We start from the raw sequence: 19,850 nt of genomic DNA, 5'->3' as shown, positions 1-19,850 counted from the left end.
CACCTTGGAAAGCCCGCAGAGGCAAGAATGAGGCAGACGGATCTATGAAAATGGCGTGAAATCCCCAAGAAGGCAGAGGTGATTAGGTACAGCTACAGGGGAAATCTGTAGCCAGGAGAGGAGGATTTGGAGCCAGGCAGCAGGGTTGGTCAAAGAGAAAGCGCTGGGGTTGTGCCCCCTCTTCCCCCTCACAGCTGGAACCTGCCATACACACCAGGACAGTGGCGCAAAGCACCCACTGCCCCACCTCCCCCTACGGGCACGAGTCCACCTTCAGTCTGCCAGGCATTCAACTCCTCTCTACCCCTTCTCGCCTCATCCTAGGAATTAACCTAATAAGACAAACAAAACCATGATGGAGAAAAGTCTTAAACTCTATTAAAGAAAGCAAACAAAGGCTTGAGTAAGAGCTACAGTGGGGACTCCCACTCTCGGATATCAAGACATTCTGCAAAGCCACAGCAGTAAAAAATGGGAAATGGGTGTCGCATCAGACAAGTAAACCAACATAACAGACCAGAAGGCTTATAAATAGATTCGTGTGTGTACAGAAGCTTGATAGTTAAGGTGATACCAAGTCAGTGGGAAAAGAACAGCCTGCTTAATGACTGACATTGGGAAAAAATCAGCTCAAACCTATATAAGAAATAAGGAAAGCTGGATCTCTGCTTCACACTTACTTACAACCCAGGTGGAGTCTGCCGCTAAGCATAAAATACACATTTTGTAACCTTGGAGTAGGAACGGGCCTCTTAAGATCCAAGGAGCACTGCCCAGAAGACTAAAATTAGAGAGCTGTGACTCCATTAGTATGAAAGATTTTTACTCAACAATTCAACTGGGAGAAGAAATTTGCAATGTCTAAGACATGCAAGGGATTGAGATCCGAATGTGTGAGGAACTTATGCAAAGCAACAAGAAAAACACAGAAAATCCCACAGAAAAATATGCAAGTACAGGCAGTCACAGAGGGAAAACCCAGAAGGTTAACATGTCTCTGCTAAGATAATTCATATCACTGATATTCAGAGAAATGCAGAAGAAAATGAGGTACCAGTTTATACCCGTCACACTGGCAAAACATAAGGTGTCAGTGTTGGCACACGTGTCGTAGGAGCATAAGCCGGCACAGGCACGCATCCTGGCGGGCAACCAGTGGCACTTAGCGAAATTAAAGGAGAGCTCCCCGACACCCAGGGCACCTCCTTCCGAGGATGTACTTCAGAGGCTGCAGACCCCGCCGGGGACAGGGAGGAAGGGTGGATCATGACAGTATGGGGAAGCAGGGAAATGAAGACAACCTAGGGGTCCACCATTAAGGGGGTGGGTGAGTGGAATGGGGACGCTCACTGTGGATGACATGGAGTAGCTGGACAGTAATGAACTGGATGTGCACGCAGCCATGTGACTAGATCTTAAAGAGGATATTCTGAGTGAAAAATGTACAAAAACAATACCTACAGATGGAACAGTTTATATAAATTAAAAATACATGCAGGGCTTCCCTGGTGGCACAGTGGTTAAGAATCCGCCTGCCAATGCAGGGGACGCGAGTTCGAGCCCTGGTCCAGGAAGATCCCACATACCACGGAGCAACTAAGCCCGTGTGCCACAACTACTGAGCCTGCGCTCTAGAGCCTGCGCGCCGTAACTACTGAAGCCCGTGCACCACAACTACTGAAGCCCGTGCGCCTAGAGCCTATGCTCTGCAACGAGAGAAGCTACCGCAATGAGAAGCCCGCGCACTGCAACAAAGAGTAGCCCCTGCTCGGTGCAACTAGAGAAAGCCCATGTGCTGCAACGAAGACCCAACACAGCCAAAAATAATAAATAAATTAAATAAATAAATTTATATAAAAAAATACATGCAATACCAATAAACATTATTTGTTTACAAGAATACACAAATATCCCCAAAACACATACTAAACGCATCTGAGTGGCTGGCCGTGCGGGGAAGGAACAGGAGAGGGGACAGGAAATAAAACAGGAGAGGGCCTTGCACAGAACGATAAGGAGGGCGTGTCGTCAGCTGACGCACACCCAGTTTCCGGACTGGTTTCCTCCCTGGTACTTTCCTGCTCCAGTGCCTACCTACTTGAAGGTCGAAAGGGAAGTCAAGGCCAGAGTAGTCTGTCCCTCCTGAATAGTAATGAGATTTACCCAGAGAGCAGAACCGTCAAGGGCTGTGCTCACCACACACCCTGGCCACCAAGACTCGCAGTCCAAGTTACAGCATTGATGGCTGGGCCGTTATGTGAATGAAGGAAAGATCTCAGGAGCCACATCGACCTGGCTCACATGCGGGTTCCACCCTGACGACCTTCATTTCTCTAGGCCTCAGAAACCTCTGCTGAAAATGGGCCAACAATGGCCTCAAGGAGCCATGACATCCAGTGCCTGGCTGGGCAGAGAGCAGGTACCAAACCGATCAGCTGCCCGCGTTCCCTTCCCACTTCCCCGTGCTCTGGGGCCCACAACAGAACCACAAAGGCACAGCAAGCCACTCTGGGTCCCAGGGCCAGCTCTGTCGGGGGATGCTAGCCATGTCTCTCACTTCCCCGCTCAAGGCCTCAATAAGACAAGGCAAAAAATCTCTCAGTTCCCTCCAGCACTAAGGGGCTACAAGTCTCTGAAATGCGCTGGCAGCCCTGGAGTCACATCTGTGACGTGACTCACATGGCTGGCTGTGAGACTCCTGGAAAAACACGGGGATGGGGGCTTCCCTGGTGGCGCAGCGGTTAGGAGTCCGCCTGCTGACGCAGGGGACACAGGTTCGTGCCCCAGTCTGGGAGGATCCCACGTGCCGCGGACCGGCTGGGCCCGTGGGCCATGGCCGCTGGGCCTGTGCGTCCGGAGCCTGTGCTCCGCAAAGGAAGAGGCCATGGCAGTGGGAGGCCTGCATACCGCAAAAAGAAAAAAAAAAAACACGGGGATGGGGCAGAGGGCTGAAATGATACGTTTCTGTATATAAGCTATACTTCAACAAGAAGTTTAAAATACGTTGTACAAAGTAGGTCAGCCTCGTTTAATCACAGGTTTTAAACTGCTGCCACGATTTTATATAAGTGAACCAACGACAATGACTGTTGCATCGCTAACTAAAAGGAAATTAAAATACCACTGAACATCTGGCTAAACTATTTTGTATGTCCCTCATCTTTGCATAGCACCCTGATCTGCAAAACACTCTTGTACACATCATTTCAGGGGGAATCACATAAGAAAACTAAGGATCTAAGACTTTGAGGGGAAGGCAGGGCAGTTATGACTGTCCCGGTTCTGTAGCCGAGGAGAAAGAGGCTTAGAGCGAAGGAAGGCACACAGGCAGTAAGAGTCACAGCATTTACACCTGAAATCAGGTCTCCGACTCCTAGTTCTTACTTTTCTAATAACGGCAAAAGCAAAACTTTCTTAAAAAAAAACAAACCAGGGCTTCCCTGGTGGCGCAGTGGTTGAGAGTCTGCCTGCCGATGCAGGGGACGCGGGTTCCTGCCCTGGTCCGGGAAGATCCCACATGCCGCGGAGTGGCTGGGCCCGTGAGCCATGGCTGCTGAGCCTGCGCCTCCGGAGCCTGTGCTCCGCAACGGGAGAGGCCACAACAGCGAGAGGCCCGCGTACCGCAAAAACAAACAAACAAACAAACAAAATAAACCAAATGCCGCCCCCCAACCACCTTTTATGGCCTGAATTTGTAGGATTCTTTTTTTCTTATTAATGGCTGCCTGATCTCCAGTCCAAACATGATTATGTAGGGTTCTTCACAAGTAAACAAGACACAGTTCCATCCAGCGGGTGTAAAAGATTTATAACAGACAGGAACCAGCAACCACACCCAGCAGAGCCCAGTACCCGAGCTGAACATGTCCACTAGAAGGCAATCTGGCCACCAGAGGTTAGAGATCTCACTCTGTCCCACCGCTCCAGAGAAAGAGGTATCTGGTACTTGGGGGTGCTTAATTATTGTCTGAATTTAAATCCATATTATAATACCATATTCACATACCATCATTTACACAGTTCATGGGCCTTATACTATAACAAACACTTCACACTATTTTTTAACTGAAAATTAGTATTGTTTTCCATTTAGGGGGAGGGACACAAACACTCCCTGCACACACACACTGTTGCTCCCCTCAAGTACCAAGAACAGGAAGTTAAAGCCTCAGGGATTTCAGAAGAAAGGCCAAGAGTCAGGCAGGTGGGCTCTGAAGAGCTTTTCTCGAGTGATGATCCCCTGGAGGTCAGTATCTACCCTGCCCAGGCTCTGTGCTGGGGCCTTCAGCGCTCAGCAGCAACTCCATGCTCCCACCAGGCACTGGGCTGTCGTCACTCATCTCTTAAGAACAAAGAGCCCCTGAATGGGACCAATGTGTTCACTCTGAGTCCTGGACTCCAGTGTCCTCGCTATGGAAATGTTTTGCTTATACATTTTATTTTGCTTGTGTATTACTGAAATATTTGGATTTGCTTTTTAAACAAAGCAATGGGAAGTGAACAAACACCAAGGCATGCAAAGGCCTCCCAGGCGGCAAGGCTCCTGCACGGTCTCCCTTTGTTTCGGGGAACATGCCCTTTGGAGAGAACAGGATCGCTAGTGCCAAGTCCTCCAGGTTCAGAAGACAGCAAAAGGTGAAATTATATAAATCCCCGAACGCTCTTGGATGAAGGGCTCAAGGAGGTGATAATTTACCGTCGTTTTCGAAGGATGTGAATCCAGATTGTCCCAGAGAGCAAAAAGAAAAAGGCCATAGAAATGTATAATTTGGGGAGAGGAATTTCTCCTGCTGAGAGGTAGCTGTCAGGATTCTTCTCTGTGATCTCGATCTGAAACCAACATGACATTAATTTTTACTTTTCAGAAACAGATCATCCCATATTCAGCAATCTGGAATCTTAGCTGTTTCATGGAAGTTCAAGAAAGTGAGTACCAGCAGATAACAACCACATTCTTAATGCATAGGCTGAGAGCGTAAACACACCCTAAATTCCTTTATATTTTCTTATTTATGAACCCTCTGCTGAAGTATCCTGCCCACTGGCATAAATGTTATTTTGGCCACATGTTTCTCTTACTCTGGCTTAAGTGTTCTTAAAACTACTCTCCTAAAGAAATAACTGTCTCCCATTTTACATGGCTGACAACACCCACATGTGAGTTTCTGTATGGTACTCACATCGAGGCTGAATGAAAACTTGTCGTTAGACCGTACTTCACTTCCAGGGCATTTATGAAAATAAAGACTGTAGAGGCCTTCTTGGTCTTCAGTGCTGATGTTAAAGAAAAACTGAAAGTGAAGAAGAAAAAAATTTAAGGGTACCCAAATCCTCGGCTAAAATTTTAAATCTTAGAAATAAATCGTGAATACCATGAACAGAAGAAAGCAGACTGCTTACTCAGATAATCAAACTCTCCCAGAGCAGAGTCTAAGCAGACGGCTTCTTATTCTGTGATACCCTCCTAATATTCTGTTATAACAATTTTCAAGCTAACAGAAAGGTTACCAGAATTATACAGTGAATACCTATGTACCCCCTACCTAGATTCTACAATTAACAGTTTACTACACTTGCTTTATCACATATCTATCCATCAGTGATGGGTTTTTGCAGAAGTCTGCAGAGCTAACCTAAGATACAGTCTTCTAGTTTTCAAGCCCACATATTGTTGTTTTGCTCTTTGGTAAAAAATACTTCTGAGAAAGAAAGGAGGTTCATCTGATACTTGAAAAGGTAAAGGACCAGTATTCCCTCATCAAAATTTACCCCTATGATTTTAAACAACAGTAACAGAGGCTACATTTTCTACATTTAGATATTTTTCTTTGTTTTCAACAGTATTTCACGTATTCAAATGAAGTTTAATGCAAATTTAAAAATGTATATATATAAAAAGATCACAGAATGTGACACTTTAATCAATTCCAGAGAACATTTTACTAAAAGCCTAAAATATACTGATTAGGGTTACATATATAGGTGGTAAACTATGAAGAAAAGGGAGGAAATGGTTATAACATCTTTCATGATAGGGGCTACTCTAGAGTTGAGAGGAGCATGAGGGCCACAGGGGGGCTCTGGGGTGTTGGCACTGTTCTAGTTCTCGTCCCAAGTGATGGTTACAAAGGTGATTATTTATAATTACGTGTACTCAACGTAAGTACTATACACTCTTCTATAGGTACTATATCTCAAAATTTAAAAGAATGGGGGGAAAAAAGAGACATCTGACAAGAAGACGAAAAGAAAAGACCAAGAATTATTCAAGCTGAAATTATTAGCATTAAACCATGTCCCAAACTCTTCACTGTAAAGTGAGAGCATGTATTCCCGTCCACCCAAGGTAGCCACAAAAAGAAAACTTTTCTAAACATGTAATTTTAATTACAAAAGTAAGACTCTCATGAAATTTCTAAAAAATATTTTTTTAAAAAATCAATAGGGGGCTTCCCTGGTGGCGCAGTGGTTGAGAGTCCACCTGCCGATGCAGGGGACACGAGTTCGTGCCCCGGTCCGGGAAGATCCCACAGGCCGCAGAGCAGCTGGGCCCGTGAGCCATGGCCGCTGAACCTGCACGTCCAGAGCCTGTGCTCCGCAACGGGAGAGGCCACAACAGAGAGAGGCCCGCGAACCGCAAAAAAAAAAAAAAAAAAAAAAAAAATCAATAGAACCATCATGGTGGATCAGAGTAGACACCTGACACTTGAAGGAAAAAAAACAAAACAAAATAAAGCAAAAATGAAAATTTTAGGGTTGGGGTAAGCCCTGACAGTCCCTTTCCAGCTCTAGGTAGATAAACTATCAGACCTCCTCTGTGGATGGAGCAGAAAAGCTCAGAATGACCGTACTGTCCAAAACTGGGAGGACACTGGGTAGCAGAACACTAAGGAGCCACCTGCCGGCTTCTTTACAAGGAGAGGGGAAGCCAGGGAGAAAGCGAGCTGCCCATTCTGTGTGCTGCCTGTTCTATGCATCCCAAGAACCCTATGAACTGGCTTTTGAAGCAATTGTTCTGAATCACCACAAATGCTGCTTTCCCCTCAGTACTCACCTTGACACAAAGCACTAGTAACTGACAAATGTGTATCCTATAAATGCTTTCCTTTTGTGACTTAAAAAAGAAACATTCAAAATACTTATTTTATTAACAAACATTTTAAAGTGAGGGAAAGAAGACAGAAAAGTACCTTTTGTATTTTCTTAAGAAGGTAGTAAAGCAAAGTGATTAAACACATGGGCCTTGGAGTCAGACAAACCTGGGTTTGAACCCTCCCCTTGGGCAAGTTACTTAACCTCTCTGAGTCTCAGTTTCCTCATCTGTAAAAGGAGAATAATAATAGTACCTAATTCACAGACTGTTGGGAGGATGAACTGAGATAATGATGACATGTAAGTACTTAGCACGATGTCTGACTCACTCATTCATCTCCATAATGACTGATGGGCAGCCTGTTATGGGCCAGGCCCAAGATGAGGAATTTCATATACAGCAGCAATAAAGCAGATAGAGGGCTTCCCTGGTGGCGCAGTGGTTGAGAGTCCGCCTGCCGATGCAGGGGACGTGGGTTTGTGCCCCTGTCCGGGAAGATCCCACATGCCGCGGAGCGGCTGGGCCCGTGAGCCATGGCCGCTGAGCCTGCGCGTCTGGGGCCTGTGCTCCGCAATGGGAGAGGCCACAACAGTGAGAGGCCCGCATAATGCAAAAAAAAAAAAAAAAAAAAAAAAAAAGCAGATAGAAATCCTTGCCCTTATGGCTACCTTCTAAAGGGAGAGACAGATAATAAATACAATAAATAAGTACAAGTATACCGTATGTTGGAAAGAAGCACTAAGGGAAAAAACAGCCAGGGGTGGGGCGGGGGGTGCTGCATTTAAAACAGGGCGATTGGAGGAAGCTTTGTTGAAAAGGTGACATTTGAGCAGAGACTTGAAGGAGGAAGAAATTGATCACACAGATTCTGAGGGATGAATGTCCCTCCAGCAGGTACAGCTAGAGCAGAGCCCAAGGCCCGATCTTTTCTAGCAGCAGCAAGGTGGCCTGTGTAGCTAGAAGAGAGTAATAAGCAGGGGGTGGGGAGGAAACAGGAGCTGAGGTGAAAAAGCTGACAGCAGCTGGACCATGCAGGTTTGCAGACCACGTGGAAGGACTTGGGCTTTTACTCGGAGACAGAAGGGAAGCTGTTGAGGATTCAGAGCAGATGAGCACCCCAAAAGCTCTCAGTTAGCTGTTAATACCAATGGTCACTAAACTTAAAAGAACATATAAAAATTGTTAGATAGGCAAAAGAATCTATGGTGAAAGAAATCAGAATAGCAGAGGCAGGGGTGGGGGACTTTCAGAGATGGTAAAAATACAGAGAATCTTGAGAGTGGGTTATGTGGGTGCATGCAGTTGTCAGAATTGACTGAACCATACACGTAAGACCTGGGCATTTCCCTCTAAGCAAATTATACCTCAATTAATGAAAACTGGTTAGGAAAGAGACAGTGATCCTTACAAATTAATGATAAAAGATTATTTGTATAGTGCTTTACAAAGCACTTTTATTTTTGAAGAATGATACACCTAACAACCCTGTGAGACACGTGCCCTCATTTTCCATTTTCAGATCATTCAAGAGCGAGGTTCAGAAGCTGAGTGAGCTGTCCAAGGTCACCAGCTAGCACATGTGCTCTGAGATCCAGTCCAGTGTCCTGCCCCGGACCCCACACATGGGCTGTGATGCTGCCATAAACACTCATGTGCAGTTAACAATGGTGACAGCTGAGCAGGTCAGTCAGGCCTCTGAGGCTCAGTGAACTCATCTCTGAAATGACAACATCACCCTAGAAGATCACAATGGTCCTTTCAGGTACAGAAGTTTGTGTTTCTGACACACTCTGAGTGGGAGGCAGCATGGGATTGGAGAGGCAGAGGTGTGGGGACAGCCAGGGAGAACTGGGTTGGAATATGGGCCTTCTCACTCACACTGAACATAACACTCTGAGTTATTCTCTCTCAGAGATTTATGATTTGCTAAGTGGTGGGTAACAATACCCACCTTGTAGGTTTGTTATGGAGAGAGCTACTGTATTCAAGTGACTGACACATAGCATACCTACATTTCTACTCCTCAATTCAAAATTTCTATTAAAATTCACCCTTTTACATGGTAGAGAGAAATTCTACGAAGCTTGACTGAAAGAGAATACATACCTGAAATGAAACTGCCCCATCATTATTACGAACAGAAAAGGATTTCTCTCCTGTTGCCTAAAAAAGACATTAACGACCTATTTTAGAATGAGACTGGTGGAAAAAGCATGCTAATAAAAATAAAAATTTTAAAACTCTAGAACATGCTTTTCTTAAACCCAAGCTTTCTTCAAAAGCTCACTGAAAAAGAAATTCACCATTTTTTCAAGATGCATGAAATCACCTTTCACAGAGAATGGTAATTCTTTACCCATTTCCTTTTCTCATCTACCTCTTGTCTCTTCAATACCCCATATTCACTACTGAACACCTCTCTAGTCTTAAAGCTTCCGCTAGACAATGGATGCCAACTCAGGTCACACCCTGACACAGCACCTGGGCTCTATCCCCGACTTCAAATGATCTACAAACTGCCACCAGTACAACAGACTGAAGGTAAGTAACAAAAAGAAGGAACTACTGACCCATGGAACAACATGGGCGAACCTAAAATAATTACGCTAAATGAGAGAAGACAAAAAAGAGTAGGTATTGCATAATTCATTTATAGCAGCTTCTGTAAAACTAATCTATAGTTACAGATCAGTTGTTACTTAGGGACAGGAAGGTGACAAAGGGACAGGAGAAACCTTTGGGGTGATGGACATGTTCACTCTCTTGTTGTGGTGGTGGTTTCATAGGTATACACACAAGCCAAAACTTATCCAATTGTCACTTTAAATATGTGCAGTTTATTATATATCAATTATGCTTCAATAAAGCTGTTAAAACAAAATAAAATACCGCCATTTGGATGTCCCATCACTGAAAAATCAAGATATCCCAAACCAAAACTTCCCCGTTTTTCCTTCTGCTATTTCTACTTCCTACACCTCTGGGGGGGGAATCTACCTCTTCTCCTACCCTCCCACCAGCCCCAACTGACCTCCCAGACTGATTGCAAAGCTCTGCTCTAGTTCAGATCCTCATCACCCTAAACCTGTATTATCACAACAGCATTCCTCCTGGTCCCTCTAGTTTCACTGTCTCCCTCTCCAAGGCTACCCTGCACGTTCCTTCAGAACTATGACCTTCCCTTAACACCTTCTGCATCACATTCCATCCTTGTCAAGAACACACGATGACTTCCTGTTTTCTGTGCATCGATGCCTTCAACTTTCCAGCCCTCTGTTAACTAAGACACCTCTCTCTGCTCCCAAATAGGTAGCTTTTACTTCCAATAGGCCAGTGCCCAGCACCTGCCATGCTCATCTCCACTTCCGGTCTTTGCTCATGATGGCCTTCACCTCCTTCGCTCTCTTCTTCCCCAATCTACCAAACTTCAAGCCCTGGTGACGCCTCTCTCCAGAGGGCTCTCCGAGAGCCCACTTCCCTCTCCTCTCACTATCTGAGCCTCTATCATGTAAGTGCTGTATAGCTCAGCACTCAGTCTTACTTTGAAATTGTTTCCGAGTGCCTAAGTTATCTCCCCAAACAGAAGGCAACCCCCTGTAGATCAGGCATGCAGATGTATGTGTGCGCACCTGTGTGTGTACATATATACATATGTATATACATTCCTATACGCACACACATACACAGACAAACATATTACACCCAGGAAAGCTGAGAGCTTAAGTCAGGTTATTTCTTACCTTTGAATCCACTGTACTTCTTTCAGACTTTCCACTGTCTAGAAGCAGAACCATTTAAGAGTTATTATTGCATGATTCAGCTCATATGTATATAACAGTATCATTTTATGAGACTCTAGCTCGTCTAATATCAAATAATTGAAACAATCAAAACGGTGAGGCCACGTGCCATCTTGTGAAATGCCATCTGCTTAGAACCCCAAACACTCCTGAGCTGTAGAAGCCGCAAATGGCAACCTGTTCTATTATAAATGCAATCTAATAAATGATAATATTCAGTACAGACGAGGGAAATCATCTCTAAATAACCTAGTGCATGTTACTGTCAGAGATACCACGTGGAATGACTTCCTTATCTTCTAAGTAATTACATTTGAAAACAGATCATTGTTTAAAATACATATATATCTAATATATGAGATTTATTTATATACATGGAAAAATAGGAAATAATATTAGCATAAAGCATACTATTTTTATTTCCACAGCAAGGAGTGTAGAAATTGCTAATGACTTCTTTCAATGAACAGAGAGGGCAGCTGTGTCTTATTTTTACTTAAGACCCTCTTCGTGAGGAAGACAGCATCTCAAATTCCCTGCAGGAAGGGAGAGAGTTTCAGAAAAAAAATAAGGAAAAGAAGATTTTCTGCCCAGGGAATGGTTATGTGAGCCTGAGGAACCTAGACGAGGAGGAGATGGTGCACATACGTGAAACTACATCATCACACAAATGTAACATTTCTGCACATCTTTTAATCTGGGTTAGAATTTTGACAAACCGAGAAAAAGACACATAAATAATACAATAAATAGTTATCTTTAAAGCACTCATATAAATTATTAGATAAACCTAACGGTTAATGAAAGAGGTGACAAATATAAATTGGTTAATCAACATACGGAGGAAAAGAGCAGCCTCAGTAATAAGAGTGACTTCAGGGCTTCCCTGGTAGCGCAGTGGTTGAGAATCTGCCTGCCAATGCAGGGGCCACGGGGTCGAGCCCTGGTCTGGGAGGATCCCACATGCCGCGGAGCAACTAGGCCCGTGAGCCACAACTACTGAGCCTGCGCGTCTGGGGCCTGTGCTCCACAACAAGAGAGGCCGCAACAGTGAGAGGCCTGTGCACCGCGATGAAGAATGGCCCCCGCTTGCCACAACTAGAGAAAGCCCTCACACAGAAATGAAGACCCAACACAGCCAAAAATTAATTAATTAATTTAAAAAAAAAGTGACTTCAAAATCAAGACTACCTTTTTGCCTTTCACTTTAGAATTTAAAAAACAAAACAAAACCAAAAACCCAGTATTGTCTAGGACATGGTGACGTGGGCACTATTCTTATATATTTCCCAATAGGAGTATAAATTCACACCACTCATGTGGAGAGGAATGAAAATATGTATCAATATTCTCAAAAGTATTCATATCCTTTGAACCAGAAATTCCAGTTCTGGGAACCCATCCTAAAGAAAGTTCTACATATGAAAAAAAATCTACAAATAACAATGTCTGATGTAGCAATGTTTTAATATAATAGCATCAAGGTTGAAATGTGTCTCTTTAAGGGGAAAGGCTGAGCAAATTACAGTATCCATTTAATGGGATATCTGATAAGTATGAAATAACTTAAAGTTGAGTGAACAGGGATGCTTATAAAATTATAAACGTGTATGAGTTTTAAAAATCAAATATTCTAGACTTAGGAAACAAGTTTAGAAGGAAATATAAATTACTAAAATTCTAACACAGGGAGTAAGGAGAAATGACATTTCTTCTCCCATATTTTCCACATTTTTCTTTGTTACATATTTTCATATCACCTCAAAAATAAAATAATGCTAAGATTGTATGTGTTTTTACTCAGGAACAAAACAGAATCTTCAGATCAGGGTAGTGAAGAAAATGCTCGCTTCTGCCTCACAGTTTACCTTGTTTTTTCTGAGTCTGGCTCCCTGCTGAAACAGCGTTAACACCAGGCTCCTGGCTCTGACCAAGGACTTTCTCATCCTTGCTGAAGATGATCTTTGGTAACTGGGTACCAGCTTCTGGTGGAGATCTTATTCGCACTCTATATTCAAACAAGACAGAAGAAAAAGAGTTCAAAGTAATGCTTATGGCCAGTAAGTGTTCTAAGTTAGGTGTTGTTTCCAGCTCTAAATCCATCATCTCATGCAGTCCCATGATGTCCTATGATGCAGATTCTATTATCCGCATTTTACAGATGTTGAAATGAAAGCTCAGAAAGGTTAAAGAACCTGCCCAAGAGTAGTAAGCCAGTGAGCAGCTGGGCGAGGACCTGGGCAGTCTCACTCTAAAGCTTAAGTTCGTATCAACCATACAATTCTGAGGTACACATTCCCCCCTAAGTATGTGCAATGTGTTCAACAAATTGGTGTACAAGGGAAAAGGAACAAGAGGTAAAAAAAACCCCAGTAAGATGTTAAAGTGAAGCCGTGGGGAGCACGCGAGGGGCAGTGAGCATTATTAGTAGCCCGCCTAATATGCATTTCCTCCCTTCTCCCTGCTTACCAGACCGCAATTTTGTTTGCCCCATCCCGCCTGAGGAGGAACCAGCAAGTTTCCATGCCTGAGTGGACACGCAACCTCAGCTGGCACCATCACTCATACCAAGGGGCACGTGTCTAGCACTGAACAGGGAGGACCCTTCCTCTCTTCCCCTCAGCTGGATGCAGACAACGCACTCACTTCACTGAACACACCATGCTATTTCACACCACTCTGCCTTTGTATATCACGTTCCCTTTGCCTAAAATGCTCTTCCCTTTCTTACTCATCTGTAAAGGCTATTCATGAGAAGCGTGGTCGCACCAACACTTCTCTGAAGCTTTCCCTTCTCTTCTGCAATCCTCAGTCTCTCTGCTCTACTACTTCTCTAGTTTGCTGTGATCGTTTGTATTGCTCTTCTGTCTCCCTCATCCATCAAGAAGCTCCTCCAGGACTGGACCTCTGTCTTCCTCATCTTGTTTTTAATCTCCAGCACTCAGCAAAATATTTGGCATGTGGCAGACAATAAATGGTAACTTAACTACCAAATTCCCCCTAACTTTACTCTAGGATTGAACTGAAGGATTAGTAGAATTACTTACTCACTTCTGGAGATGTCTAGGATTAGAAGGGTGACAGAGGCAGACTGTTTCTTTAAAATACAGTAATTCACATCTTCATCCTGAGAAAGGAAGACCCAATTACACACCACCTTATTCATTCACACTAGAGTAAGAACAAAACGTTTTCAGGAACTAAGCAAATAAGTGGCCCAGACTCCATTCAAATAACACAACTGTGGGTGCTCAGAGATGCTTGCAAGTCAAAGCTGCTACCACCTCAAGAAAACAGCACTGACGGAAGCAGGGTGTTTCCACCCAGTGTCTTGGGTTCGAGTGAAGGGAGTGATCAGGTCACGCATTTGACGCTCACCAGATAAGAAGAAAATCCATCATTCTTTGTGCGGTCTAGGCTGAATCCAATCTAAGAGGAGGTAAAAACAATGGAAGTAAATAACCACATGATGCCCGGGCGCCCTTACCTTCATTACTCCAAGAGCAGAAAGGTGACTCTTTTGGTCTGGCCACCTCTTAGTTTCCTTAGCATTCATTTTGTAAGAAGGATCAGTTGTTACTAAAATTATTCAAGAATTACAACTTAACTGCTAAGAATAAAACTATCTGACGCCCGCTCACAAGTTTAATTTTCTCTACATTCTGATACTTCATATTTAAGTATGGGGTGAAGCTTTCACCTAAGCAACAGAAAAGATCTCCTGGAAAGGCACTTACAGTTGCGTCCTTGTCTGTGGCTCCTTGAGGCTCACTCACTGAAAGGCTACTGACATTCACCATCATGTACCCATTCTTGAAGAATCCAAAGGTGTTCAGATGAACCTTATGCCTCACATCATCCTAAAAGGATTTGCAGTGGTGGAATTAGTAACATGGAGAAGTTAACTTGATTAGCTAACATATTCATTTGCTTGGAAAACTATGGTTACCTAGTTCCCTGCTACCTAACCAACGTTTCTATATATTCAGTAATACAGACAGCTGTGTTCTTGCTCCAAAAGCTGAAGAAGACTCATCAGATACTCATAATATAGCAACAATTTTGCAGAAGGAAACACACAATAGATTCGATTCATTCCAGTGTATTTGTAAGGGTCCCGGGGGCAGACTCGATGGCCTGCGGAATGTGGATTCCAGGAAAGGAGGAACAGTGTTTTAGTCATCCTCCCATGCTTCCTTCAAGTACAAGGCCTGGCATCCAGTAGGCACTCAAAACATGGAGGCGGGGGGAAGAGGCCAAAGCTGCTCCAAGAATGCGCTCATTTATATAAACCTTCTGAGGCGCTTTAGTGTAAGCGGCTCCTCCCACTGCAGGACAACAGGACTATCTGAACGTTACTTGAACCTATCTCAAAATGGTGATTCCAATGTCAACTCAGTCAACAAATTTTAGGGCCAATGGAACAATGATATTAGTGAGTACTTCTAAAGTTGAGGTTCCACAAAGACGCTTCACATTGTGCAAAGTCATGAGTTTTATATTGAGAATTATTTGCCCAAATGTGCACAGTTATTAAGCAGCTCCTGAATGCAAGGCATTATGCTAAGCACTTTTCTAAAACTCGGATTTGGTTCTTCCTCAAATCCGCAGAGCCATTAATGGTAGTGTTTGTTTCTTGCTCATGTTTTAGAACTCTATCCGCTGTTTCTTTCATTTTAAATATAGCTCTCTTACAACATACTGAGGAGCTCTGAAACCCCTAATTCTGTTCTTGGTCATCTCTGCTGACTTTCCTAGCAGTTTGTTTCTTTGTGTGAGGGGTAACTTTTTATTTCTAGACGTGGAGCTTCTGGACTTCAAGAGGTAGTCTAATTGCAAACACCAAACGCCTGTGATGAGAGGCTAAGGATCAGATCTTCAGCAGAAAAATCAAACTGACTCCTCCCATAGCTAAGACACGTTTTACTGCCGTTAGGAGGGCTCTATTTCCTAGCCCACTCTTTCACTCGAGGAACAGAGCTCTGGAGAGGCTGCTGTTACGAGCCGAGCAGAGGGACACAGTCCCGGCGGCCCTCCCGGCCTGGGTCTGGGGCTTTGGTTCCTGCTCTCCCTCACCGGCTGCTCAAAATCCAAGGCTCTGGGTCCAGATTTCTACGCCTTGGGGCAGCCCTGGCTTGTGTTATTTTGCCTCTGGGGTTTCAGCTCCTTCTCTCCCTCTCCCCTTTATCTGGCCGTGGGACTTTCCCTCCTCTTTCTAGGAGCCCAGCTATGCATTTGCTAGACTTCCTTCCACCTCCAGGTGGGATGGAGGAGCTTGCAGCAAACCAGCACTCCCCGGGAGAAAAAAAAAAAAAGCCAGATAAGATAACTTAACTGTTATCTTCCAGAAGTCATCTGCTAGAAGACACTGGAGAGCTGCTAGACCACAAAAACCAGAAAAGCTGGGCTTCCCTGGTGGTGCAGTGGTTGAGACTCTGCCGGTTCATGCCCCGGTCTGGGAAGATCCCACATGCCACGGAGCGGCTGGGCCCGTGAGCCATGGCCGCTGAGCCTGCACGTCCGCAACAGGAGAGGCCACAACAGTGAGAGGCCCGACCTCACTGTACCGGGGGGGGGGGGGGACGGACAAAAAACCAGAAAAGCTAAAGCTCCCAGTCTTTCCTGGGACTCTACGAGAGATGAACCTCCACGGAACATGATTTGAGTGGGCATCTTCTCAGTTCTCCCGAAGGTATTACAAGGCTACTACCATCCTAGACTCACAGGACAGAAATTAATTCAGCTACATATGATGGATCACTTTGGACTTTAGGGCTTAATACTCCGGCAAAATCCATAGATGAGAAGGGCTACAGAGGGACAATGAAGGAAAATGAAAAAATTCCTGCCCCACGCAACGTGGATGGATCTCACAGACATAACACTAAGCAAAACAAGCCATATTCCCCATAGGTATAACAAATTCAAATTCAAACGTTGGGGGAAATACGCTAAAGGCAATAGAGCTCAGGATGGTGGTTGGTTATTCTTGGTAGGGAGAGACTTTCCAGTCACTTGGGGGATGCGGCCTTTAGGAGCTTCTGGAAATGCTTGGTAACATTGTTGCTGGTTGCACAAGTATTCTTACACAGTGGAAATTCATTGAGTTGTATGCTTACAATGAGTATTTTCTTTAGCATGTATATTATACTTCAATAAGTTTAAATTTTGAAAAGTATGTTTGTTCTAATTTATCACGCATTTAGATGCTGTGTAGCAAAAATGGAAGCCTGTTAATCGATTTTTATATCACATAGTCCACCACAATGTCTATTTTCTAGGTTTGGGGGGGAAAATGTTTCAATTGTAACCTTATAACAGTGATTTTTTTCCATACAAACTCTATTCCTTTATTGTTTTTTTTTTCACTTTTGTATAGCATTTCACTTGATAATACAATGCTATTAAAAACATGTTTTTGAATATTTTAAACAATCACAACAGCATCACAAGTCCCTGTTTTCAGCACTTACCAAGAACTGGGTTATGTGCCAAGGGCTTTCCTATGATGTCTAATCCTTACTCAGCCCAGTGTGGTTAAAAGCAGTATCCCCATGACAGGGATGAAGACACAAGTTCAGAGATGAAACGCTACCCAAGACTATGGACACTCTAAGTGGTAAAGCTGGGATTTCAACACAGATCTGAGGTGAAAGCCATTTTCACACCACTATCCCCTAATACTGCAAAGTAATAACAATATAACATTAAATGCAGGTTGGAGTACCTAGAAGAAATGGACAAATTCCTAGAAACATATAACTTACCAAGACTCAATCTGAAGAAACAGAAAATCTGAATAAGGAGACTGAATCAGTACTCAAACAGTTAAGGAAAAATTAACACCAGTGTTTCTCAAACTCTTCCAAAAAATTGAAGAGGAGGGAACACTTCCAAACTTATTCTACAAGGCCAGAATCATCCTGATACCAAGCCTATAAGGACACTACAAGAAAAGAAAATTACAAGCCAATATCCCTGATGAACAAAGATGCAAAAATCCTCAACAAAATACTAGCAAACCAAATTCAACAGCACATTAAAAGGCTCATACACCATGATCAAGTAAAATTTATCCCTGGGATGCAAGGATGGTTCAACATACGTAAATCAATAAATGTGATACACCACATTAACAAAGTGAAGGAAAAAATCCTATGATTATCTCAGTAAATGCAGAAAAGGCATTTCACAAATACAACATCCTTTCATGATAAAGACGCTCAACAGATCAGGTATGGAAGGAATGTACCTCAGCATGATACAGGCTGTAACATGACAAGTCCACAGCTAACATCATACTCAACAGTGAAAAGGTGTAAACTTTCCCCCTAAGATCAGGAACAAGGCAAGGATGCCTACTCTCACTATTCAACACAGTACTAGAAGTTCTAGCCAGAGCAATCAGACAAGAAAGAGAAATAACAGGTATCCAAATTGGAAAGGGAAAAGTAAAATTGTCTCTGTTCAGAGATGACATGATGTTATATATAGAAAACACTAAAGACTCCTCCAAGAAACTATTAAAACTAATAAATTCATGGGACTTCCCTGGTGGTGCAGTGGTTAAGACTCCACACTTTCAATGCAGGAGGCCCGGGTTCAAACCGTGGTCAGGGAACTAGACCCCACAAGCATGCCGCAACTAAGAGTTCCCATGCCACAACTAAGGAGCCCACCAGCCGCAACTAAGACCTGGTACAACCAAATAAATAAATTAAAAAAATATTTTTTAAAACCTAATAAACAAATTCAGTAAAGTTGCAAGACAAAATCAACATACAAAAATTAGTGGCATTTCTTATACAATAACAAAATATCTGAAAGAGAAATAAAGAAAACAATTCTATTTTCAATAGCATAAAAAAAACAACAGGAACCTCCCTGGTGGTCCAGCAGATAAGACTCTGCACTCCCAATGCAGGGGGCCCAGGTCTGATCCCTGGTCAGGGAACTAGATCCCGCATGCATGCCGCAACTAAAAGTTCACATGCTGCAACTAAGAAGTCCACGCGCCACAACTAAAGATCCTGCATGCCACAACGAAGATCCCGCATGCTGCAACTAAGACCCAGTGCAGCCAAAATAAATAAATAAATATTTTTAAAACTTTGGAATAAATTTTACCAAGGAGAAGGAAGAACTATACAATGAAAACGACAAAAACACTGATGAAAGAAATTAAAGAAGACACAAATAAATGGAGAGATAAGCTGTATTCATGGATTGGAAGAATTAACATTGTTAAAATGTCCATTCTATCCATATCATTCAGTGTAATCCCTATCAAAATTCCAGTGGCATTTTTCACAGAACTAGAACAATCCTAAATTCACATGGTACCACAAAGACCTTAAAGCAATCTTGAGTAACAAGAACAATGCTGAAGGCATCACACTGACTGATTTCAAAATGTATTACAAAGTTATAGTAATCAAAATAGTATGGTACTAGCATAAAGACATATAGACCAATGGAACAGAATATAGAGCCCAGAAATAAATCCACTGATTTATGTTCAACTGATCTTTGACAAAGGTGCCAAGAACACATAGTGGGGAAAGGATAGTCTCTTCAATAAATGGTGTTGGGAAAACTGTATATCCACATGCAGAAGAATGAAACTGGATCCTTTTCTCACACCATATACAAAAATCAGCTCAAAATGGATTAATGACTTAAATGTGAGACCTGAAACTGTAAAACTACTACAAGAAAACATAGGAAAACAGCTTCTTAACAATGGTCTGGGCAATAACTTTTTGGATAGTAACCAAAAGCACAGGCAACAAAAGAAAAATAGACAAATGTGTCTGCATCAAACAAAAAACTTCTGCACAGCAAAGAAAACAATCAACAGAGTGAAGAGACAACCTACAGAATTAAGAAAAATATTTGCAAACCATGTATCTGATAAGGGGTTAGTTAATATCCAAAATATACAGGGAACTAAAACA

The 19,850-nt window shown here is 43.2% G+C and overlaps 1 protein-coding gene across 3 annotated transcripts in view; it reads right to left on the bottom strand.

Annotated features, from left to right (window-relative positions):
- Positions 1-19,850, bottom strand: part of GPR107 (G protein-coupled receptor 107) — a 75,394-nt gene that overhangs the window by 43,085 nt on the left and 12,459 nt on the right. For all 3 annotated transcript variants that reach the window (XR_007477731.1, XM_033426958.2, XM_004269095.3), the window contains exons 2-9: positions 14,631-14,753; positions 14,272-14,322; positions 13,941-14,020; positions 12,762-12,901; positions 10,834-10,871; positions 9,200-9,256; positions 5,181-5,291; positions 4,697-4,830 (exon numbers count right to left, since the gene is read on the bottom strand). Coding sequence is in view for 2 of the 3 variants with exons in the window: in XM_033426958.2 (XP_033282849.1) it covers positions 4,697-4,830; positions 5,181-5,291; positions 9,200-9,256; positions 10,834-10,871; positions 12,762-12,901; positions 13,941-14,020; positions 14,272-14,322; positions 14,631-14,753 (734 nt within the window). In the remaining variant the exon portion in view is untranslated. The remainder of the gene's footprint in view (positions 1-4,696; positions 4,831-5,180; positions 5,292-9,199; positions 9,257-10,833; positions 10,872-12,761; positions 12,902-13,940; positions 14,021-14,271; positions 14,323-14,630; positions 14,754-19,850) is intronic.

This window comes from Orcinus orca, chromosome 6, assembly GCF_937001465.1.
Source record: "Orcinus orca chromosome 6, mOrcOrc1.1, whole genome shotgun sequence".
NCBI lineage: Eukaryota > Metazoa > Chordata > Mammalia > Artiodactyla > Delphinidae > Orcinus > Orcinus orca.
The sequence above is the reverse complement of the archived record's forward strand: the minus strand, read 5'-3'. Positions and strand labels throughout refer to the sequence as shown.